Source organism: Entelurus aequoreus, linkage group LG11, assembly GCF_033978785.1.
Source record: "Entelurus aequoreus isolate RoL-2023_Sb linkage group LG11, RoL_Eaeq_v1.1, whole genome shotgun sequence".
Lineage (NCBI taxonomy): Eukaryota > Metazoa > Chordata > Actinopteri > Syngnathiformes > Syngnathidae > Entelurus > Entelurus aequoreus.
The window spans coordinates 60,910,269-60,936,767 of NC_084741.1; the positions used below are offsets into that span (position 1 = coordinate 60,910,269).

The 26,499-nt window shown below is 40.1% G+C and overlaps 1 protein-coding gene across 4 annotated transcripts in view; it reads left to right on the forward strand.

Moving 5' to 3' along the window:
- oxr1a (oxidation resistance 1a) overlaps nt 1-26,499 on the forward strand; it is a 341,369-nt gene that overhangs the window by 254,708 nt on the left and 60,162 nt on the right. For all 4 annotated transcript variants that reach the window (XM_062063682.1, XM_062063681.1, XM_062063683.1 and 1 more), the window contains 2 exons: nt 4,355-4,462; nt 10,070-10,183. In XM_062063682.1, the coding sequence (XP_061919666.1) occupies nt 4,355-4,462; nt 10,070-10,183 (222 nt within the window). The remainder of the gene's footprint in view (nt 1-4,354; nt 4,463-10,069; nt 10,184-26,499) is intronic.

Sequence of the window (26,499 nt, forward strand, 5' to 3'; positions counted from 1 at the left end):
CGATAGAAAAATAATCGTTAGCTGCAGCCTTAGATCAAATGTTTGGAAGCCGCAGCTGCGTACTCACGGTACTGCGTCTGCGTATCCAACTCAAAGTCCTCCTGGTAAGAGTCTCTGTTGTCCCAGTTCTCCACAGGCCAATGGTAAAGCTTGACTGTCATCTTTCGGGAATGTAAACAATGAAACATCAGCTGTATTTGTGTTGCTGCAGCCGGCCGAAATATACCGCTTCCCACCTACAGCTTTCTTCTTTGCTGTCTCCATTGTTCATTGAACAAATTGCAAAAGATTCACCAACACAGATGTCCAGAATACTGTGGAATTTTGCGATGAAAACAGACGACTTCAAAGGCCTACTGAAACCCACTACTACCGACCACGCAGTCTGATAGTTTATATATCAATGATGAACGACTTAATAGCTGGCCACATTGCTGTCCTAGAATGTCCTCTACAATCCGTGACGTCACGCGCAGGCGTCATCATACCGAGACGTTTTCAGCAGGATATTTCGCGCAAAATTTAAAATTGCACTTTAGTAAGCTAACCCGGCCGTATTGGCATGTGTTGCAATGTTAAGATTTCATCATTGATATATAAACTATCAGACTGCGTGGTCGGTAGTAGTGGGTTTCAGTAGGCCTTTAAATCGTCTGTTTTCATCGCAAAATTACACCGTATTCTGGACATCTGTGTTGGTGAATCTTTTGCAATTTGTTCAATGAACAATGGAGACAGCAAAGAAGAAAGCTGTAGGTGGGAAGCGGTATATTTCGGCCGGCTGCAGCAACACAAACACAGCCGATGTTTCATTTTTTACATTCCCGAAAGATGACAGTTAAGCTTTACCGTTGGCCTGTGGAGAACTGGGACAACAGAGACTCTTACCAGGAGGACTTTGAGTTGGATACGCAGACGCAGTACCGTGAGTACACAGCTGCGGCTTCCAAACATTTGATCGCTTGCCTGTGCGTGCGTGCCGCTATGTGCATGTCACATACGTAACTTTGGGGAAATATATGTGCTGTATGAACTTTGGGGAGGTGAACGGTACTTTGGGCTGTGGGATTGAGTGTGTTGTGCGGGTGCTTGATTTTTATTGGCGCGTTATATGGACGGGAGGAGCAGGTGTTTGTTATGCGGGATTCATTTGTGGCATATTAAATATAAGCCTGGTTGTGTTGTGGCTAATAGAGTATATACTGTATATGTCTTGTGTTTATTTACTGTTTTAGTCATTCCCAGCTGAATATCAGGTCCCACCCGCCTCTCACAGCATCTTCCCTATCTGAATCGCTTCCACTGCCTTCCAGTCCTTCACTCTCACTTTCCTCATCCACGAATCTTTCATCCTCGCTCAAATTAATGGGGAAATCGTCGCTTTCTAGGTCCGAATTGGTCTCGCTGCTGGTGGCCATGATTGTAAACAATGTGCAGATGTGAGGAGCTCCACAACCGGTGACGTCACGCGCATATCGTCTGCTACTTCCGGTACAGGCAAGGCTTTTTTATCAGCGACCAAAAGTTGCAAACTTTATCGTCGATGTTCTCTACTAAATCCTTTCAGCAAAAATATGGCAATATCGCGAAATGATCAAGTATGACACATAGAATGGACCTGCTATCCCCGTTTAAATAAGAAAATTGCATTTCAGTAGGCCTTTAAAGTCGTCTGCGCATTTTTTTCCCCAGACACTGTCTAAAATAAACTTCGTAAACAATATACAGATTCACCTGCACACTCGCCGATCGATTTAGATTCTGCATAAAAAAGCTGCTTTTATCAAACCTATATGTTGCTGCATGTTGCACGTCTGTGTTATGTGCATGCAAATTAGATTAAAATAATACTTTATCCTACCTTTTTTGTGTTTTTCCTCATAGCCTGAAGCAAAAGGGGAGGCGCTCCTCCACCTCTGGCTGAGAGCCTTACTTAAAGGGGTCATATTATATATATTTGTTCTACATTTAAAACACTTTCTTGTGATCTAAATAACATCTAATGGTGATGCTTTCGTCAAAAATGTTCATCGATGTTGTTTTACAGACTATTTTCAAGCCACTTTCTGACTGTCTCTTCGAAATACGCCATTTTGTCAACGGTCTTAAATTACGTGCCGACACCCACTTCCAGTCCAAGCCCCTGTCTGTTTGACTGTCTTCTTCCCGTCAGCCATGTTGTCGTTTTAAGCGCTTCCATATCGAGTCTACTGACAGATATAAGTTAGAACTGTACGCTACAGTGAAGGATGCATATGCATGTACGAGCCAGTCTGTCCCACAACAAGAGGATAGAGAGAAATAAGAAACCTTTGGACTGCAATGGATAAAAAATTGCAGACTCACACAAAGCTCATCAGGTAAACCACTACCATATATAGAGGTATCCACTGACGTAACCAAGGCAAGTCTCCAATTTGTTTTATAAATATCTCCGCCATGCCTATGTGGTTTGAATTGAAATTGTTGGGATCCCAAATACAGAAAGACCGGTACCAACAAGTAAGAAAAGTTGGTTTTGCCTAATAGTACCCCTTTATTGTTTACTGACGTGTTGACGTAGCCAGACTACAAAACGCCCGCAAACAGAGTCATCCAAAACCATGTGCAAGCAATGCAAGAACCTTATTATTTTAAGATTTGGCATCTTTTAACACGCATATTCAACAACATAACAACATTCATAAATCCGAAAAGATTACATTTGTCATAGGTTCCCTATAATTATTCTAGTAGGCTCAATCAATGGAAAAGGACATTTTTTTCCCTTCTAAACTTATCTAATATGTTTCCTTCTCATATCATGCTTCTTGACATGATTGGAACCATTTTTAGTTTATTTAAACTCACTCATAAGTTATCGTCCCCCAAATCCTAATATAAAATGTGTACTGTAGACAAGAAAAGTGGTCCCTCTGCAAAGACCCAGTATCTAGTACATTTTTAATAATTGGCACTTTATCACCCAGAGCCACATCAATATATGAAACCAAATTGGAACCAAAATAGCTCCTGACCTCTGACTGGGATGTGTGCTCCTCTCCACCGTGTCAATATTGAATTTAATGTGTCTCTTAGGACGGCCGTAGACATGATCCCCAACCGCTTCATGTGTGACAGTCCAATGAATCTGCATCACTAATGTTCCAGCTTGTCTCTCGTGATTCCCCTCTGGTTAGCCATCGTCCTGTGACCGACTATACAGTCTATGTTTGTGTGTGTTTGTCCAGGAATAAATGTCTGGCAACAATCAGTCATGACTACTATGTTGAAGTTCCCATGCACCATGCACGTACTCAATCTCTAAACGGCAAAACACATGTACATGACTGTTACTTACAAACAAATTGCCAGTAACCTTCTCTGATTATGCATTGCTCTGCCTGTCTGCTTCTGATGGTTTCTTTCCCCTTGAACTTTTTTTTATTTATTTATACAATATTTCTCACACAGACATGGTTGTCATCCTCATTTGGAGAGTAGAACCTCCCACTGGGCATGTTAGAAGCTTCACTGGTTCAGGCAAGCACCTCTCTGCTGTCTGCCTGTTAACTGGTGGGGACATTTAAATGCACCTGGGTCACTCTGCAGGGTGCAACAGCTGATCTCTCAATATAATAACTAAATTGAGATAAATTACACAGTGATACTATACTCGCTATAAACACAACTTACCTACCATGTCCAAATCACTGATACCAAAAAGTGAGATGCTGCTTCTCCAAAGGCAACCTATCCTGTAACTTTTTTTTCAGCCTTGACTTATTGTATGCATTTTGTATGCATTTTCATAGATTTTTGTTACTTAGAGTATTTGGTTTTATCAGGGCATATCGTACATGGCTGCCCCATGTATTTGAAGGCTGATAAATCTATTATGTTGCTGGGATAGACACACACACTAATACATGTTTTTGAATTGTGTGAGGAAGCTGTACCCATAGAGTCCATGTAAGCACAGAAGGACACATAAATCCATCACATAAAACACACAATACACATTCTTTTAAGTAAATTCTTTTGGATGTATACTTCTGTAACCCTAATGTTTTTTTGTTTTAGTTTTTTTTATCTCACTGACGATGCCTTATGGTTAAAAACATAACACAAGATTGCTGCTGACATTTATGTCGCTTCATATTTTTGCCAGTAGCTGTGCATCCCATGAGAACCTTTTTCCCGGTCAACAATCTCAATTTGCATAACTTTGCAAACTCAAGCATGAAAGTAGAAAAAGCCATTGTCAAAGTAATAATTGTTTTTTATTTTGCTTTCCAATCTCAGATCTTTATGGAAATGCCCTAAAAAAAAAAGAAAGCTATCATGTGATATTCTGTCCTTTCTTTTGGTCCAGGTGGAATTACGGGACACATTGAACAGCATTGCTCTGAAGTTTGACACCACACCCAACGAGCTGGTTCAGCTGAACAAGCTATTCTCCAGGGCAGTTGTGCCTGGCCAGGTGTGAACACGCCGTGCACGCCTTCACAAATATAACGTGAACCATCCCTTCATCACTGTCTTGCATCAAAATTACGATCGCGGCCATTCACTCACTGCCCGATTTCATAATATCCCAACTCAATTCACACTTTTCACTCACCTTTATCCCACCATTTGTTTGTGAGTAGTAAAGTAGTCAGGGTGCACGCTACACATACTGAAGCTATTCACAATAAAACAGGCCTTATGTTGTGCATCTTTGCCTACTCATAGTATACAACTAGTACATGACAATATAAAAAAGAAGAAAGCCAGATTAGCAGAACGTTCCCTGTTTCAGCCAATAGTATATAGTTCCCTTTCTCATACCCAAACAGCCATTTGGTTTACCTCGGCCAAGGTTTTTCTTTATTGTTTTATTTTTTTAAGAAATCACACTATTTTTAGTATTATTAGACTTGTCATTGTCTTGTTCTGCGTTTAAAAAGAAAAATCCCCCAACAGTCTTTCTGCTGATATTATGGCAGGTTCCGGGAGTACAATGAGGAATGTTTTAATGCAATTAAAGAGAAAAAATAATCCATCACATTAAAAAAAGTGGCACGCATGATCACCCCACTATACATTCATGCACATAATAAAGGACAAGTCAAAAGAAAAGTCAATTGATTAATCCTAATCTTACGCAATATAGAGTATATACAAACATCCAGGAAGTATTCACAGCGCTTCACTTTTTCCACATGTTGTTGTTACAGCCTTATTCCAAAATGGAATATATTCATTTTTGTTCTCAAAATTCTACAAATATTACCTCATAATGACAACGTGAAAAGTTTTTTTTCTTTAAATTGGCAAATTTATTAAAAATTAAAATAATTAAAAATCTCAGGAACACAAGTGTTCACAGCATTTGCTCAGTGCTTTGTTTATGCGTCTTTGGCAGCAATTACAGCTTTAAGTCTTTTTGAATACGACGCCGCAAGCATGGCAAACCTATCTTTGGGCATTCCTCTTTACCCATTCCTCTTTGCAGCACCTCTCAAGCTCCATCAGGTTGGATGGGAAGCATTGGTTTTCATCCAGGATGTCTCTGTACATTGCTGCATTCATTTTCGTCTAGTCAAGAAGGTCAATCAATCAATGTTTATTTATATAGCCCTAAATCACAAGTGTCTCAAAGGGCTCAATGACATCCGTGGTACAGAGCCCACATAAGGGCAAGGAAAAACTCACAACACCAATGGGACGTCGATGTGAATGACTATGAGAAACCTTGGAGAGGACCGCATATGTGGGTAAACCCCCCCCATCCCCTCTAGGGGATACCGGATGCAATGGACGTCGAGTGGATCTGACATAATATTGTGAAAGTCCAGTTTATAGTAGATCTAACATAATAGTGAGAGTCCAGTCCATAGTGGGCCAGCAGGAGACCATCTCGAGCGGAGACAGCAGCGCAGAGATGTCCCCAACAGGTGAGCGGTCCACCCAGGGTCCCGACTCTGGACAACCAGCACTTCATCCATGGCCACCGGACCTGTGTCCCCCCCTCCACAAGGGAGAGGGGGGCAGAGGAGAAAAGAAAAGAAACAGCAGATCAACTGGTCTAAAAAGGGTGACCAAAAACTTGATGGGTCACTCTGTCATAGCTACAGCATTCCTCCGTGGAGAGAGGAGAACCTTCCAGAAGGAAAACCATCTCTGCAGCAAACCACCAATCAGGCCTATATGGTATCGTGGCCAGACGGAATCAATTTCTTAGTGAAAAGTTTGCCAAAATGCACCTGTAAGACTCTGACCATGAGAAACAAAATTCTCCGGTCTGATGAGACAAAGATTGTACTCTTTGGCGTGCATGCCAGGCGTCATGTTTGGAGGAAACCAGGCACCGCTCATCACCAGGCCAATACCATCCTTGCAGTGAAACGTGGTGGCAGCATCATGCTGTGGGGATGGTTTTCAGCGGCAGGAACTAGGAGACTAGTCAGAGTAGAAGGAAAGATGAATGCAGCAATGTACAGAGACATCCTGGATGAAAACCAACGCTTCCCATCCAACTCAATGGAGCTTGAGAGGTGCTAAGAAGAGGAATAGACGAAACTGCCCAAAGATAGGTCTGCCAAACTTGTGGCATCGTATTCAAAATGACTTGAGGCTGTAATTGGTGCCAAAGGTGCATCAATAAAGTATTGAGGAAAGGCTGTGAATACTTACGTACATGTTTTGTTTTTTTATTTCCAATACATTTGCAAACATAAAAAAAAAAAAATTCATATTGGCATTATGGGATATTGTCTGTATAATTTTGAGAACAAAAATTATTTTACTCCATTTTAGAATAAGGCTGTAACATAACAAAATGTGTAAAAAGTGAAGTGCTGTGAATACTTTCCAGATGCACTCCAAATGATATACATATGGCTGACGATAGAGCATTTAATTCTATTTTTTAATTGTGATAATGCATGCGTAGGGATGACACGGTATGAAAATTTCTTATCACGGTTATTGTGAGCAAAATCATCACGGTTATCATTATTATCGAGGTATTTTTAAATGTGCTAAAAAAAATTAAAAGTACTTATACCAAGTTTAAAATAAAAAAAAAACCTAACACATTCAAAATGATTTCCTTTGTAGAATAAACATTGTTGTTGATAAGAATACAGTTTCATATACCTCAAGTAGAAATTGAAAGTGCATATGAAAGCAACAAAAGCAATGTAAACAAAGAAATATGGCAAAAACTAAATAATAACATAAATAAAAATACATGTGAAAATTGTGCAACATAGCATCTTATGGACATAAAATATGATCAAATGTAAGAATTTTGCAAGATGGCACCTGACGGCCATGAGATGTAACTGTGCTTTTTGTCCATATAGATAAAAATATTGATCATGAATGAGATCTGGTCTTAACATAGAGCTGCAGGATTATGGTAAAATAATAATCACATTTTTTTTATCAATATTGAAATCACGATTATTCATTATGTTAGGTCAAACAGTGTTGTGGTGTGAATGCGACACCTTCATGTAATTTGTAATGTCTAATAAATAGGCTTTAGATAAACGTTATCCATATAGTTAGACAAATGTTTGGTTTTTTGTTCATCAATAGTATCAACTTGTCAGCTTTTTCTCATTACATAATGCTTTTATCTCTATTTTTACATTTTAATAGAGAGAGGTATTTTTTAAATTTATGTACATTTACATATACTAAATGTATGTACATGTATATACATGTATCGGGACATATCCGTTAAGAGTTGAAACAGAAATATGTTGTATAGGAATTGACTATATATCATAAAACATTAACAAAATGCTATGTCACATGAATAGTTTTTAAAATAATAACTTTGTGAAACGGAAAAAACCCACATGTAATGTAAAAAAACATGTTTACTTTTTGATATCTATATAAATCACAAAGCAGTTTGGCCAATGAAGTGAGTGAAGGATGCTGTGTTGCACTTTCAAAATGAAACCGCAACATCAAATATTTTTCTTCCCCGATGTACATTTTTGTGTGGCTCTGTTGCACTTTCAAAATGAAACTGCAACATCAAATATTTTTCTTCCCCGATGTACATTTTTGTGTGGCTGTGTTGCACTTTCAAAATGAAACTGCAACATCAAATATTTTTCTTCCCCGATGTACATTTTTGTGTGCCACAAATGTGTCTGTCTTCAATATTGTCCACACATGTCGGCATCTAATAACAGAAGTGCGCTCTACAAGACATGCCGAGACTCCACGGAAGTGGAAGCGAGTGAAATGAAGTAAAACAAAGCGATCAACTTCGTTTACTAGAGAAAATCTCCGGAGAAAGGTCGTATAGTTGCCGCCATGTTTTTTTTAAAGCCAAACGGCACGAGTGTGCAGGCGCCGGCGCTGCTGCGACTCTGTTTCCAGGAAGTTTCTAAAATGCATAATTAAATGACAGTTTTTCGATAATTAAAAATGTAAACAGTATTATTTACCGCCTGGAATTTTACCGCAGTTTTTCAATATACCGTTTTCCGTTACACCCCTATGCATGCTGATTAAAGTTTTAGCTGTGTCTTCCGCAAATTTGAGCACGACAAGCAAACGAACGCGTCCTCAGCGCACCTCGCCAGCAGCTAATGTCCCTACACAGTGCAAAGCCACTTCCAAGTTAGTAATTATCTCCATCATGGTGCCAAATAAACTGTTTTTTTACAAATATCAATTATCCCTGGAGTACGAGGAATAGCTAAACATGCTATACGACACACCTAAAGAGGATATGCTAACCGCAAGCTAGAGCTCTTGAATGTAAACAAAGGTCGGCAGGTTGATACAAATAACAGTAACGATAGCAAGTATAGTATCAGTATATTGGCGATGCTACTACAGTAGTTGCATTGTGCATCGATATTTTTTATTATCAAAAAAATATTTTGACATGTTTGTCATTGTTTACAAACTTAGAAAAAAAGTCGATGGACAATGTAGGGCTTAACCAAAGGATTTAAATCACAGCCAATAGTAAAAAATAATTTAAATATTTAAATTATATTGTTACACTGCCATCTTGTGTTTTTGTCTGATTGTAATTGTAATCAAAATTTCAATCATTCAATGACTTTAAAAATTATAAGTATCAGTAACAGTATTGATATGACCGATACTGTCCTGTAACTACTTGGTATTGGGTCGATACCCACATTTGTAGTATCGCCCAAAATAATAATAATAATAAGTGCTTAAAACATTTTAACAGAAGTGTAGCTAGAACCATGTTACAACAGAAAGTAAGCAGATATTAATAATAAATTAGCTAGTAGAATAATATTAGTTTTGAGAAAATAATACAACTATAAATTACGCAATATGTTACCGTGTACATCAGCAGCCAAATTAGGAGCCTTTTGTAGCCTGTTTTTATCATTTACATAACAAATATCATATCATGATGGATATATAGTTGTCTCAGAAGGCTCCAATATAAATCGCGGTATAGATTGTAGGCCATATTGCCCATCCCTAATAGCAAGTCTGCCAGGGCAAGTTAATATTGCTGCTCTGGCCGGCAAGGCTCACTCAGCGATGGAGAAAGTAAGGAGGATGTGTCGGCTGTCATGTCTGAGTCTGAGCCTGAGTCTGAGCCTGAGTCTGAGCCTGAGTCCTTTTGTGAAAGGGCAGCGTTAGTTTTTGATGCAGCCGTTTTTCCCCCCCCTATTTAGCCTTGAAATCGCATGTTAGTATGAATTGGGAGGCACATTTTTTGTGCAGTTTTATTAGTATGCCATGTACAGTATATTAAATCCTATACAAACTTTTTCGTTTTGCTTCGTTTCTATTTCTTTGTTTAATCTTTATTTTATATTTACACTTCCCTTTTCAACTAATATTAATTGCACATTTAGTAGTGTATGAACCGTGTTGACACATTCCAGTTCATCTATTTAACTTCAAATGTGTTCGTACTGATTACCAACTTGTAATATATATACAGTAGTTAGGCAATGTTTATAGACGCATATGTCCTCCCCAATCTTCTCTTGTGCATGCATGCACCTGAGGTGCACATGCGTGTTTGCGCAAAGGCAACGTCTGTGTAAACACAGACATGTATTGTTTGCAGGTTTTGTATGTTCCTGATCCTGAGTACGTCTCCAGTGTTGGAAGCTCTCCTTCCCTCAGTCCCATCAGCCCCCTCTCTCCCACCTCTTCAGAAGCTGATTTAGAGAAAGTGACGGTATGTTGACCACACCGCTGATGCATAATCCCATACACTAGTAAAGTATTGATAACCTTGAGCTTCATGTCAGTAAAATTAAAGTGCTGCCTTTATACAGTATGTGTATATGTGTTCCCATATAACTCATGTCTGCAGGCAGCTGACTTGTTAATCTATCCTTCAAAGTCAAACTCAAATAAAGTGAGTCTACACCCTACATACAGACTTGACAATTTACACGAAATAATGTTGACCCAAAGGCGTGTGGTTCTACACCTGTTAAACACACACAGTTGCACATAAACATGGTACATAGTCTGGGTGTTTAACAGCACAGTGATAAGAACGTTTACCATTCAGAATGACGCCACGTTGTCGAGGACAGAAAAAAAGGTCAAGAAGCAATGAAATACCTTGGCCTGTCAAAGTTAATGCGATAACGAGTTAACGAAAATTTCCTTTGACACTATTTTTTCAATCACAGATTAATTGCATGACCAAACATCTTTGACAATTGAAGCATGATTGTAACAATTCACATTTTCAGTTATTAATTTGCTGAGCTGGTCGTGCAGCTCCACCCGTCTGAATGCAAGCGTTTTAGCAACAGGGGATGCAAATTCTGTCGCTGATACAAAATCTGGCATGACACCAGCATACTCAGGTCTTTTTTTTTTACTGACAGTAAAAGAATGTTTATGTCCATTTTGTGTTAAGCTTTTTTTAAAGCAAAATGTTTAACACTAAAACATTTTCATAAATTAAACAAATTACCAGTCAAACATTGATAGTAATAAAAAAATTAAAATGAGCACTTATTGAAGATAAAAACGTAAATCTATCTGCGATTATTGCAACTAATTACAAAGTAACTTTGGACAAAATGCAATTAATTGCGATTAAATATTTGAATCTTTTGACAGCCCTGAAAATAACCTGTAATTCTAAGGGCATATCGAAGAATAAAATACACTTTTGTGGATGGGATGTGATGTGTGTGTAATATTCTGCATTCATTATTTACTAGAAAAATATATTATTGGGTTGTTATTCCACTCAATGCAATCGTTTCAGGTTATTTTCGTTGTGCTTTTGTAATGTGCTATTTAATTATTATTTTTATTTCAAAACACAGAAAAAATATATTCAAACAGTTGTGCACAACATCTATAATTGACATGTTAACACTGAGGGCACACTGTTTCAAAAGGAGTGCAGGAATACATCCCAGTCATTCACAAGTGGCAGATCATGTGATTGGTATTGTTTTGTGTGTGTGGGTGTGTTTGTGTGTGCATGCTCGCCTGCGTGCGTGTGTGAATCGCGTGCGTGCGCGCGATCTGGCTAACACACCTGCACTGTGGCCTGTGGAGTCACATTAATCCCATATGCCAAATTCTCAACCCTTTATGAAGTCACTTTTGGAAAAGGCTGGTCATTTGTGCAGCTTTGTGAAGAGGGGTTGTTACTATTATTATCTTGTCTGTCAGTAATAAAAGTTTACTTTTTTGTTTCTAGTTTGCGCTCAGTCATTATAGTATATTTGTATTGGCTAACTCAAATGGTTAGTGTAATGAGTTGCATGTTATTGTGCTGTTTGTGAGGGTACACAGAGGAATTTACACAAAGATCATTTTAATAATTTAAAGTTTTTGTGGAGATCTTATATTTTTCATGTAGAATCATCTTAATTGACCTCCTGTGGCTCTGAATGTGAGCAGTTCCCTTCAGGTGCGCTGTCTACATGGGCAAATCTTTAGACACACCACATAGCCCGGTTATACCCCCCAATAATTTAGTTGCTGGTATTTAGGAATATGGGGAATATCTGGTTTGGCAAGTTAGTCAGAATATCGATGTCGCCTTCCCTCATCATCACTCTCACCACTGTTCCAATTTCAACACCTTCCCACCTTTCTCTACTCCCAGCTCTGCATTTTGAAAGAAAGGCTCCTGTTCATTTACTACTTATCTATTTGGGTCATGCCTTTGAGAACACGAGCATATTCTGCAGCTCTCCATGGAGTAGAAACAGAATTAAGTGCTGTGACTGCATAGAAATTAAGCCTTTCAAAGTGATGCTGTGTCAGATATTTAGAAGATTTAATGAATGGTATAACTCACCGGCATGCAGCAATTACAGTATTCCAGGCAGAGGAAGTGTGCTTGGAAGGGAGCATTATCTAATGTGTCAACTGAAAGGTGTTTGTGTGTTTGATTTGGTAAAACATCCATGAGATTTCAGGAAGGAACTCAATAACCTCCTCAGTTTCTATTTCCTCCGCAATGTAATTACAAGCCTTTTTGAGCCTTCCACCAATTATGAAGATTTTCGAAGATTTTTATTGCAACTGTGACAAGCAAAAACCTAATAGAATACAGATGCTTTGACAATAATTCATGGAAGATGCTTCTCTTTTAGTGTTACACCTGGCACCAGTAGTTTTATAAATCGTGTGTAAAGTTGAAGTCAATAAAAGACAATCTAAAGTTTCTATAGGTTTCAGCAATAATTGGGTAAATAACATTTAATTCAAGATTTCCCCTGACCTACTTCCAGAGGACTGAGAAGAACGAATCTTGGCACATTAGTCTTTTACACTCCTCTCATTGCTGGACAGTAGACGTCTTCAGGTTGGTTTAGAAACCCTGACTTGACCTGAAAAATAAGCATTTTGTCTTCTGAGATGAACTAGAAAATATCAAAATACCAGAGCAACGCAAAGTAATGTGGGCTTAGGAAGAATTTCATAGTTACAAGACCCTACTTCTGTCTGTGCAACATGCAAGTTATGAACCAAAAATCCAGTCGGTCCATCCATCTTCCATTCTATGTCCTAATTACCAAATTAGCCCATTGATCAGCATGCAACACCTCACGGTTTTAACACAATTAATGCATCAGTGTCGTATTTCCTGGTAAATCTTCATTGATTTGTTTGCCATTCTCACATCACAGGGGAGACTATAACACATAAGCAGTTAAAAACATACCATACATTAATAAGTGTTAAGGAAGAGCATATGTTATGGAAATCAGTAGGGGTGTACCGATTCAATATTGACATCAGTCCAAAATAACAAAAAAACAAGTATAGGATGATATCGACTTGCATCTAAAATCTAATACAAGATAGGGTTGTGCGATATAGAATATATATGATTATAAACTATATTAATTTTTCCCAACGACAGAGCTTTTAATACTATCGTTATATTGTGATAATGTATGTTGACACATTCTAGCAAATTTGACATTGACAAGCAAACTAACGCATCCTCACACTGTAGCATTCTTGCCAGTGGCTAATGTCCCTCCACTGTGCAAGCCACGTCAAAGTCAGTAATCCTCAACCTCCATGGTGGCAAAAACTAAATAAAGTTTCTTACATTCCTCATATCATCCCTAGGAACAAGGAATAGTTAAACATGCTACATTACACACGGTGGGAGGTATGCTAACCGCAACCTAGAGCTCTTGAATGTAAACAAAGGTGAGCGGACCGATCCAAATATTGACAGTAATGATAGTATCAGGTCAATACCACAGTGGTTAGATCAGAAATCATTTGTTGTTTTTGTTATTCTTTACAGACTCAGGAAATTAGTCCCTAGATATAGGAGAGCTTTAGGGGCAAAAACGAATTATTTAAATCAGAGCCAGTTATAGGAAATAATTGTAAATCTTTAATTGCTATTGTTACACAGCCATCCTGTGTGTTTGTCCGATTATAATTGTATTTAAAGTATAAATCAGTTTGTGGGATGGGTTCTCGGGGAGGCTGGGGCCGTACTCTGGCTCCCGCACACACTGGGAGTCAAATGTATTGTACATGCAAATTCACATATACTCACACACATACATACAGACATACATAGGTACCTACGCTCCCACATACATGTACAAATAAATACAGTACATATTTACACACTCAAAGTTCGTACATCCACACGCACATTCATTATACAAACATACTGTATACACATACTGTACATATACATTCACTGTAAAAACATACATATACACATACTGTACATATACACTCACTGTACAAACACACACATACACCTACTACACATACATCCACTGTACAAACACACACATACATATACTGTACATATACATTCACTGTACAAACACACATTTACACATACTGTACATATACATTCACTGTTCAAACACACATACTGTATACACATACTGTACATATACATTCGCTGTACACACATATACACATTCTGTACATATACATTCACTGTACAAGCACACATACACATACTGTACATATACAAGTACATATGCACACATACACTCATGCACATAATCACGTTTCATCAAACATATATTAACGTTGTTGCCCTAGGGTAAACTGGGTATAACACATGGCACACTGACAAAGCTTAACCTATTGTTACTATAACAATCTACAAGGTTAAGGTTGCTTCTCTTTCTTCCCCTCCATTTTTCTGCATTCTTTCGTATCTGAAGTTATCATTACGTATATGCATTGTTGCATTTGAACAATTGTATTGTTGATAATAAAGGTAAAGTACTGGTATTGTTTATTATCAATAGCACTATTTCTATTGGTATTCATATTGCTCCATTTTTAGTGTAATAATGCTCAGTTCTGTATTTTTTTTTAAATTTTCGCTAACTGCTTATTTGCTATTACTTTTACCATCATATTTGTACATGTCGTATTTGCTGATGTTGCTCTGTTGTTGTTGTTGTTGTGTTTGCTGTTGTTGTTTTTGTCTCTCTGTCTAATCCCCCTCTTGTCCCCCCAATTCCCCCCTCTGTCTTCCTTTTTCTCTCTTTCTATCCCCTCCTGCTCCGGCCCGGCTGCACCAAATGATAATATAAATACATTTAATAAAGTCAAAATACAAGTAAGGCAACAAGAGAAGTATCCTACACTTCTCTTTTGTAAAGTAAATCTGAACAGCCGATATGGGTATCTAAAAAAAAAAAAAAAAAAAAAAAAAAAAAAGGATAAATCATTCAATGATCTTGAAAGTTTTAGGTATCAGTATTTGTCTGACCAATACTGCCCCTATAACTACTTGGTATAGATTGATAACCAAATTTGCAGTATTGCCCAAAATGTAAAGTATCATACAAACATCAGAAGAATAAGTGCTTATTACACTTCAACCAAAGTGTTGATAGAACCATGTTACAACAGAAACTAACCAGTTAATTAATCATAAAGTAGTTAATATGTGTGTTAGTGTCTGTTAGAGGTGTCAAAAAAAAGATTTTCGAAATAATTGTGATTCTTATTCGTAACGATTCTTCGTTAATTAAAAACAAAAGTCGATTAAAATTATTTATTTATTTAATCCGTCCTGTCCAGCCACTCAGGCAAATCACATCTGCTGTACACATTTATTTTAGAAAAGAGAATTGTTGGATACTTTTCTTGTTGCCCTATTTTTTATTTGATTTTGTTAAATGTTTGTGTAGCATTTTATTAAAGAAAAACTGTTTTCTTTAAAGTAATATAGAAATTTACCACAGCTCTTTATTTTAAAGTAAAGTACCAATGATTGTCACACACACACTAGGTGTAGTGAAATTTGTCCTCTGCATTTGACCCATCCCCTTGATCACCCCCTGGGAGGTGAGGGGAGCAGTGGGCAGCAGCGGTGCCGCGCCCGGGAATCATTTTTGGTGATTTAACCCCCAATTCCAACCCTTGATGCTGAATGCCAAGCAGGGAGGCAACGGGTCCCATTTTTATAGTCTTTAGTATGACTCTGCCAGGGTTTGAACCCACAACCTACCGATCTCCAGGCGGACACTCTAACCACTAGGCCACTGAGTATATTATGGAAGAATGTAGTTAATCATAAAACTGGCACCCAGTTCTATGATCATGATTAAAAAAAGTATTGATTTTGAATCGAGAATTGATTCTGAATCAAATGTTTACCTCCAAGAATCTCATCAAATCGTGTTGTGCTCTAAGATTCACAACCTTACTGCCTATGTCAGCAGCTAAATTAGGAGCCTTTGTAACCAATTTTGAAATGGTTCTATTATCATTTGTACACCAAATAACATATTGTGATATGTATCGTTATTGCAGGAGGCTGCAATATATATCGCAATATACAGGTAGATTTTAGGCCATATCACCCATCCCCAATATAAGTAGTCCTGCTGCACTTTTACTTGTGCAAAGTTGAACAGCAAGTAAAAATCTAAGGGCCTGATTTACTATGATCCAAATACCACACGCTAAACAGCGTGTGCAAAAAAATAGAATTAAGTGTACTATGAGTGGACGTGTTGCGTGTGATCTACTAACACTGTGTGTGCAATTGGTGGTGTAGACCACCTTATTTAGATGAGGGTTTTGCGATGCAAAATAGATTGCACACCTTATTTTGTTTGTTGTTTGCAACATTTACACAGATGCCTAGAGGGCGCCAACTTTCCAATGTATTTTACACTGTGAGAAGCCATGTTATGGCTTCTCATATGTAATGACGTAATTCGGTATGTACGTAACACATGCATGCGCAATTGCTTTAAGTGTTGTTAGCTAATAATACCATTTTGGATAGCTAGCGTTAGCTGTCATTGAATGTACATTCTATCATAACAACAACATAAAATTCTTTGTTGCTTCTCTTGGACTGCATTTGTATGTGTGCATGCTCTCCGTGTTGACTAGACAGGGTGAGTGATTGCTGTAAACATCATTTTTTTTATTTCGGGCCAGTAAAAATTGTAATTACATAAACTTTGTAATTGTGAAAAATATAGACAATTGTCAAATAAATGTGTTGTGTTAAACCACTAATGGTAACATAAGTTAGCCGGCGGTGTTCTTGTCATTTTTTATGCTTTGAAAAATTTTACTGTGAGGAAGTTGCAAAGAGCACCTTTAAACAGACGCAATCCACTTTGCACACGTTTAGTAAATTAGCTTTGCGTGTGCTATCAGGTTTGGACATGTTTTAGTACATGCAGACCTTTTGCAAACCAGCTCCTAAATTTCCCCCAATTACTACACCAGTTTGATATTTTCTTGCATTTGAGTAAAGTCATTTATAAAAGGTAAACATGATAGGTTATAGGCTACTACAAGGTGGCAGCTATGGTACTGTACACAACAGCTAAGCGCATAAGCTAGATCTTAAACAATATTTCAGTCTAAAACTCCACGTGTCAATATAAACAAGTATCTAATAATAGTCGCAGATATAGATACAAAGTCTCCAAGGCAGAAGCATATTAGAAAGTATCCAGTATTAAACGTGTCAATTTACATTTCATTCAACTTAGTGTGTCACCATAAGGGTCACCAAAACACAAATTAACTCTCCACTTAAAAGCATAAATCTGTCATTGTTCTGAGTAATTCCAGTTGATCAGACCTGTTCTAACATTGCACACTACAAAAGAATACAAGTATGTACTATAATTCCTGCTGATATCGTATAGTATTAATATTGGTATTGGTCAACCCTCCAAAGCTCCAATATCTGTATTATATAGGAAGTGGAAAAAGTTTCATCGGAACACCCCTATAAATCAATTACTTTCGCCACTCATTTTCCAGTTCAAGAAATTAAGTCTTCTACACACAAACGATACACATATGAACGCTGCACAAACAAAAGAGCAGAGCAGAGCAGAGAGCAGAGCAGAGCAGAGCAGCTTTATTTGTCCATTCTTAACATGTACAAGACACATAAGAACTGAAATTACATTTTCGGCACAATCCCGCTAAGAGCAGACATACGTTACAGGGAGACAAGACGGGACCGCCAACGGATCAGCCACTTAGGGCGCTCCTTAAAAAGGTGGGAAAAAGGTGACATTGGGAAAGGGGGGAAGAGTAAAAAAATATCAGTCTGAGGCTGGACCCTCAGGAATGGTCCAGACTGAGTCCGAGGAAAAAAACCTCACATAGCATGGCACACATGTTTATGTGTGCCATGCTATGTGAGTATAGGTACAGCAGGACCAAATGTATGATATAACGCTTTGGTTTGAGTCAAAGAACAAATCTATAATTGTTGTTAGCGTGAACACAACCAAGAGCCAGATTAATTGTCAATTTGTTGAAGGTGGCCAAGAAATACTGTAAGCACCTATTGAAGGAAATTGATGCAAAGGCAAATCAAAACATCCTCATCTCCATGTCGGAGTTCTAGACTCCTTTAGTTAGAAAACTACACTAACCAGGTGTATAATGAAGAGCTGTTTGATTAAGAAAACTTGAATATTTATCACAAGTTGGTTTGTAATTTAAATATTTGTTCTCTCAATGTGTTTGTGTTTATTTTATAGAGCTAAAGGCCAAATGCTTGCTCAGGGTGCCTGCAGGCCTGTTAGTATTGGCTGCAAAAAACACTTCTTTGCAGGCAGCATGTTTGTGTATACACGCTTTGAAAACTGCTGCCGGCATTGCTGTCACTGGATTATTTGGCAGCTACACACTTGTTGGCATAGTTGCTCTCTAGTCATCTGTGCAGACTGGCATGCCCTCTTTGTCCTTTTAATTGTGCCCATACTCGTATGTACATTTGTACAAGCACACACTCATGATCATTGCTCATCTACTGTGACTGCCACAGTCATAGGTGGATTAATGACCGGGCCTACCGGGCCCAGGCCCAGGGGGCCAGAGGCCCCAAGGGGCCAGGCCAACTTGGCCCCGCGGCCGCGACCCAAGCAAAACTACTTTTGCAAAAATAATAATCTTAAGCCCCAAGGGGCCAGGCCAACTTGGCCCCGCGGCCATGATCCATAGAGGGTAAGAGGCCCCAAGGGGCCAGGTCAACTTGGCCCCGCGGCCGCGACCCACAGAGGGCCAGAGGCCCCAAGGGGCCAGGCCAACATGGCCCCGCGGCCATGATCCATAGACGGTCAGAGGCCCCAAGGGGCCAGGCCAACTTGGCCCCGCGGCCACGATCCATAGAGGGTCAGAGGCCCCAGGGGGCCAGGTCAACTTGGCCCCGCGGCCACGATCCATAGACGGTCAGAGGCCCCAAGGGGCCAGGCCAACTTGGCCCCGCGGCCACGACCCACAGAAGGCCAGAGGCCCCAAAGGGCCAGGCCAACTTGGCCCCGCGGCCGCGAGCCACAGAAGGCCAGAGGCCCCAAGGGGCCAGGTCAACTTGGCCCCGCGGCCACGATCCATAGAGGGTAAGAGGCCCCAAGGGGCCAGGTCAACTTGGCCCCGCGGCCGCGACCCACAGAGGGCCTGAGGTCCTAAGGGGTCAGGCCAACTTGGCCCCGCGGCCATGATCCATAGAGGGCCAGAGGCCCCGAGGGGTCAGGCCAACTTGGCCCCGATCCATAGAGGGTCAGAGGCCCCAAGGGGCCAGGCCAACTTGGCCCCGCGGCCACGACCCACAGAGGCCCCAAGGGGCCAGGCAAAATTGGCCCCGCGGCCATGATCCACAGAGGGCCAGAGGCTCTCAATCATTATTATCAAAGCTAATTCTCAAATTGGATGGATCACACAACCTCACTCACATATTCTTTATCAATTATTAAAGGTTGTTTCTGAATTTTGATCACAGAACTTAATGCAAATATTCTTGATTGATTGACAAAGCTCATTCTCAAATTTTGATTACACAACCTTACTCTGACAAATTATCATTATCAAAAAGCTCTATCTCGAATTTGGATCACAGAATCTCACTCAAGTATTCTTAGCTGTGCCCCTCCCCCATCAAGTCTTTCATAAACCGGTCTGTTCTTTTAGAATCTCCTCATTTGGTATTTTGAACTCGTGAGAGACTGCTCAAAATTTGGTTTCCTTTCCCTCAGTTCAGACTCAGAGATAATTTGAAATCATTCAACAAGAAGTTTAACGCGCGCACACACACACACACACACACTTGAGTTGAGCATTACTTGGAAATTCTTATATTTTCCATTTTGCTGTTATTATCAGCATCTTCCCATTTTGTCCTTTTCTTTCGAGAAAGTTTACAGTCTGACATTTGTCACTGCTGTCAGTTAATAACTTTTTGGTCTTTGACCCATTTTGTCATTTTCTCGATTCGATCGTCACTGACCACTCTCTCCTGTCTGGCAGACATCGTTGCTGCCATCATAGCTAGCAAGCTGCCTGCAGCGGGTCATCCCTATGTTCCCCGTCCCTATGTTACCCGGGTCCTATGTTCCCCTCTACCGGGGAACTAAGGACCCTTTTTAAAAAAAAGGGTTCTATGTTCCCCGCTGCGGGGAACGTACAACACTTTTTCCAGAAAAGGGTTCTATGTTCCCCGCTGCTTCCAATGCGCGACTAAGTAAGACGCACGCAGACACGCATGACAGAGACGCGTTTAAGTTGTCGAAGGAAGGAAGTTCGCGTTTGAGTTGCTCTATCTGCTGCCGCACGCCCTGTGACAGGTTAGGTTTAGGGATGGTTTTGGTCAGGGCACAATTTCGCCAAAAAAGTGCTCCACAACGCCCTGTGACAGGTTAGGTTTAGGGATAGTTTTGGTCAGGGCACAATTTCGCCAAAAAAAAGTGCTCCACAACGCCCTGTGACAGGTTAGGTTTAGGGATGGTTTTGGTCAGGGCACAATTTCGCAATTTCGCCAGATACAATGCAGGGAACATAGGACCCTTTTTTAGAAAAAGGGTCCTAAGTTCCCCGGTCGCATACAAAGACCCAGGAACAACCGGGGAACATAGGACCCGGGGAACATAGGACCCGGGGAACATAGGCACGCTCCCGCCTGCAGATAGCAACATTTTGGTGTCCTTTGGGAAAATATTTAGAAAGAAGACAAAAGTACACACAGTTGTACAACTATTATCTTTATGATCTTTTTTTTGTTAGTTTCTCTGTTACTGTGTGTGGCCAATTAAGCGACTTTTGGCCATACCTGGCTGGTGACATTTAGCGACTTTCTGGTTGATGTTAAGATTAATAATAGCAACAGTTCTCTTCATCTTAATGCAATTTATTGTGTCTGTCTCTCCACATTTTGCCATTAGGTACTTTGAGCTCTTGTTGGTCAGTCACTCTATGGTACATTGTTGCTGCCATCATAGCTAGCAAGCTGCCTGCAGATAGCGACATTTTGGTGTCCTTTGAGAAATATTAAGAAAGAAGACAAAAGTACAAGACATTGTACGATTACTATCTTTTTAAAATTATTTGTTTCACTGTGTGATTGACCGACTTTGCCGCTAGATTTCGCGTCTTTTGGCCATACCTGGCTAGCGACTAAAAACATCATTTAGCGACTTTTTGGTTGTGAAGATAAGTGGTAAAAGCAGATCTTCCTGTTGGTCTTCCCACATTTTGCCATTTGGTACTTTGCACTCTTCTTGGTCACTCCAAGGCATTTGTCCCTGCCTTCAGCTAGTCACTTGGCTCTTTTGGAATATATTTCACTGTAATTGGCTCTCTCTCTCTCTTTCTCCTCAGTACAAATCAGCCTGTTCCCTTGCCATTCATCACTGACCACTCTGCTCTCCTGTCTGTCAGACATTATTGCTGCTTGCAGATAGCTTGGGGTCCTTAGAGAAAATATCAGAAGAGAAAAGTACACAATTATCTTAATTATCTTTTTTATTCAGTCAGTCCTTCAGTGAGTCCCAGTGTGTTGGCGATTAAGCAACGTTGGCATTCAATTAGCGACTTTTGGCCATACATGGCTGGCGACTCAAAAAACTAGAAAAAAAGTACAAAAAGTTGTACAATTAATATCTTTATTATCCTTAATTCCCCTGAATCCTAGAGTGTGTTGCAATTAAGCAACTTTGCTGCTAGGTTTAGCGACTCTTGTTTTGGGCATACCTGGCTAGCGACTACAAACATTATTCAGCAACTTTTTGGCTGTTAAGATTAACGTTAATAAATTAAATCCTAATACAATTTATTGTGTTGGTCTCGCCATCTTGCTATTAGGTACTTTGAATTCTTGTTGGTCTCTGCTAAGGTATCTGGCTGTTGTCTTTGCCTTCAGTTAGTCACTTGGCTCTGGAATATATTTAACTGTACTTGGCTCTCTCTTTCTCCTCAGTACAAATCAGTCTGTTCCCTTGCCATTTAGACATTTTCTTGATTGGATCATCACTGACCACTCTGCTCTCCTGCTGTCTATCAGACATTGTTGCTCCCATCATAGCTAGCAAGCTGCCTTGGTGTCCTTTGTGAAAATATTTAGATAGAAAACTAAAGTGCACAAAGGTGTACAATGATTATCTTTTCAAAATATTTGTTTCACTGTCAGTGTGATTGACCGACTTTGCCGCTAGATTTCGCGTCTTTTGGCCATACCTGGCTAGCGACTGAAAACATCATTTAGCAACTTTTTGGTTGTGAAGATAAGAGGTAAAAGCAGATCTGCCTGTTGGTCTTTCCACATTTTGCCATTTGGTACTTTGCACTCTTGTTGGTCACTCCAAGGCATTTGTCCCTGCCTTCAGCTAGTCACTTGGCTCTTTTGGAATATATTTCACTGTAATTGGCTCTCTCTCTCTTTCTCCTCAGTACAAATCAGTCTGTTCCCTTGCCATTTAGACATTTTCTTGATTCGATCATCACTGACCACTCTGCTCTCCTGCTGTCTATCAGACGAATCAGTTGATTCTCTGCTCTCAATTGTCTATGCTAGTAAGCTGTTATTCTCTGCTTTGGAGTGTTGATGCTGGGTTGCTAGTTTTCTAAATCACCTCACACACTTGAAGGAAGCAGCACCGATCATAAACACACAAACAAACTCACACACACACACACACACACACACACACACACACACACACACACACACACACACACACACATAGTTGGTTTATCTGTTGTGATAGGAAAAGAGCCAATGTGCAAAGAAAGAAGGGAAATATGGATCATAAACGTTTAAGTGGAGGAGCTAGAAAAAAAATTCAGCAAGAAAAGAAAAAAAAGGAATCAGTTTTACTTGAGAGTGTTCCAAATATCTCCAGCTTCTTCAGTACAAAGACATCTGCTGAAAGCAATTCTATAAATGCTACTGCAAATTCAGCTAAGGTTAGCAATGCACCTGAGCTAGCATGTAGCTCCCAAGATCCTGAGACCACTACAAGTGTAGACACTGAACCAAATGCTTCTGATGCTTATGATTCAACCAATTCAGCAGTAGCCAGTTGCTCGGATGAATGTGAGGTCACTGCACCTCTGGACAGCATAGAAAATGAGCTGAATCTTTCTTCAACACCATCTACAGTGACAACTCTACCTAGTGATCCCGCTAAATGGGCTGAGACCCTCACTGAGTCAATGAAGGAAGTTCTTATTCAAAGAGGTGCAAAATCATTTCACAACCGTCACAGCCATTATCCAGCTTCTGTGAGGAACAGTGGGCTAGGAGGCAAAACCCGATGCCTAAACAATGAACATTTTACTTCACACTTGCCCAATGGACAACGAGTACAAAGAGAGTGGCTGATGTACTCTCCCTCTACTGGTAATGTTTACTGCTTTGCATGCAAACTGTTTTCCCCAAAAACGCATTCTTTTGTGACAGGCTATTGTGATTGGAAACACTCAGAAAGATTTGGTGAACATGAGCGAAGTGCTGAGCACATAACCTGCATGCAAGCAGTCTTGAACCGCGCCAAAGGTGCCACAGTTGATGCAGACCTGTTCAAACAGTTTCAGGCAGAGAGCAGCTATTGGAGGCAGGTGTTACAAAGAGTTGTTGCAGTCATTAAATTCCTTGCAGAAAGGGGCCTTGCATTTAGGGGTAAAAATGAATCGTTAGGGTCTCCTCTCAATGGGAACTACCTTGGTATTCTGGAGGTCCTGGCTGAATTTGATCCCTTTCTAAAGGATCACATCAGAAAGTTTGGGCAGATGGGTCGAGGTAATACCTCATATCTGTCCTCCACCATTTGTGAGGAATTCATTGAATTGATGGGTGCAAAAACCAAACAGGCTATAGCAGATGAACTGCAAGCAAGCAAATACTACTCTATCATTGTGGATTCAACCCCAGATTTATCTCATGTGGACCAATTGACATTCATATTCCGTTTTGTTAGCAAAGAGGGCAGTGTTGTTGAACGCTTTGTGGGTTTTGAGCCCATTACTAGCCATACAGGTGAAAGTTTGGCTAACTGTGTCATGTCTGTGTTGGAAAATCTAGGGTTAGAGCTGTCAAATTGCAGGGGGCAGGCTTATGATAATGCCAGCAACATGTCAGGGAGGTATAATGGGTTGCAGGCTCACTTAAAGAAAAGCAACCCATTAATACACTATATTCCATGTGCAGCTCACTCTTTGAATTTGGTGGGAGTCAACAGCATTGACAGATGTGGAAATGAAGTCTCTAAGTATTTTGACTTGATTCAGTCTATTTACAACTTCACAACTGCATCCACACACCGATGGGACAGGGTATTTGGCAATTCCAACATAGATCTCACACTTAAAGCTTTATCCAACACGCGTTGGAGTTGCCGTGCAGAATCTACCAAAGCACTGTGGCAGAACTACAGTAAAATAAAAGCAGCACTACAGGTTATTTCCACTGATGACACAGAGAAACGAGACACACGAACTGAAGCTGACAGTCTAGTGCGGAAGCTGGATTCACTTGAGATGGCCTTCATGGCAGGCTTTTGGGACACTGTTCTGTCCAGATTTCAGGCCACAAGTCTGCAACTTCAAAAAGCAGACATGGACCTTGGTACAGCAGTTAGATTGCTGGAATCTCTGCGCACCTTTGTTCTCTCCCAAAGAGATCTATTTGATCATTTTGAGCAGAAAGCCTTAAACATGTTGGGTGGCACCCCATCTTACAGGGCTGAACGGACGAGGAAACCTAAAAAGTTTGCTGATGAATCAGCATCCCCAGATGTTGTGCTTGAGGGAAGGCAACTGTTTCAAATAGAGACATTTATTGCCTCTATTGATCAACTGAGTTCAAGCCTTAATCACCGTCTGGAGGCCTACAAACATCTGAACAATTTGTTCAGTGTCCTTTTCTCTTTGGATACAGAGTCCAATGCTTCAGTCCTTCACAAGGCCAAGATTCTCACTGAATCATACCCATCTGACCTCAATGAAAGTCTTGGACAGGAGCTTATACAGTTCAAATCTTTTATACAGCTCAACAACACTGATGAGGAGAGGACCCCTTCAGGACTGCTCAAAACAATAATACATTTTGGACTACAGCCTACGTTTCCTAATACATACATTGCGCTACAGATTTTTCTCACTCTACCGGTCAGTAACTGTGAGGGAGAACGCTCATTCTCTCTTTTGTCAAGAGTAAAAAATGAGCTGCGCACAAGAATGACTCAGAAAAGATTAAATGCGTTATCTCTAATGGCAATTGAGAGTGAGCTGACAAGAGAGTTGGACTTCAATGATGTGGTGGATGATTTTGCAAAATTGAAAGCACGAAAGAAACCCCTTGCTTAAAGGTGCACTGTGTAAGATTTTTAGGTTATTTCCAGAATTCACCCATTCACTAATGTTAGGCTACCTGTTTTCATGAATACTTACCACCACCATAAAATTCTAAGTATCCATTATGACTTGGAGAATTGCACTTTTGCCATTTCTGGGAAGTGTCACCTGGATTGTGAAGATAGGATTGACTTTAGGCAGAAGCTTGGTGCTTTCTCTGGCAAACTGAACCTCAAGCTTCATTCTCTGCAGCTTTGCATTCTTGTGCAGACTTTCATCCACAAGGAACTTTTCAACTTCCCCACTATCGTGAAGGGGCCATCAAAAGATTTCAGTGTGTCCAGCATGTCTAGTCTCTTACTCTCCTTTCTTTGAGCCATCTCTTGTTTCTCATCTGCCCTACTCTCGAATTTTGCCTTCATGAATTTACTCCAGTTGAGTTCAACCTCCCTTTTTGCTTGTGCTGCTGCCTTGAAACCTCTGAAGCTCCTGGCTCTTCTGTAAAATTATTGACCTATTGACTGCGTTCAGTGTGCCCAACTTCTTCAGTTTGTAGTCCACCTTGCCACATTGTCTCTCCATCCCAATGTTGTGCACAGGGGTGCCATCAATGTTACTAGCCTGTTCACTGACAGGGTCCATTGGGAAGGTCTCCTCATCCATCCTCTGCCTGGCCAGGACAGTCTTCAGATGGGGCAGCATGAGATCTGTCAGCTGCTTCACTTCATCCAAGTATTCGGCAGCCACGTCTGACACTGAGTTCAGGACATGTCCAGTGCCTGTCCAGCCACTATAGCATTCTTGGAAATGGGCTATCTTGACCTGCATGCAGCCCTTGTACCATGAACTGGCCTACACCTTTCTTTGTGGTGCTCTCCGATGCATGTTATCATTTTACCTTTCTCCTTCTCCTCAAGCTTAACCACAAATAGATACAGACTT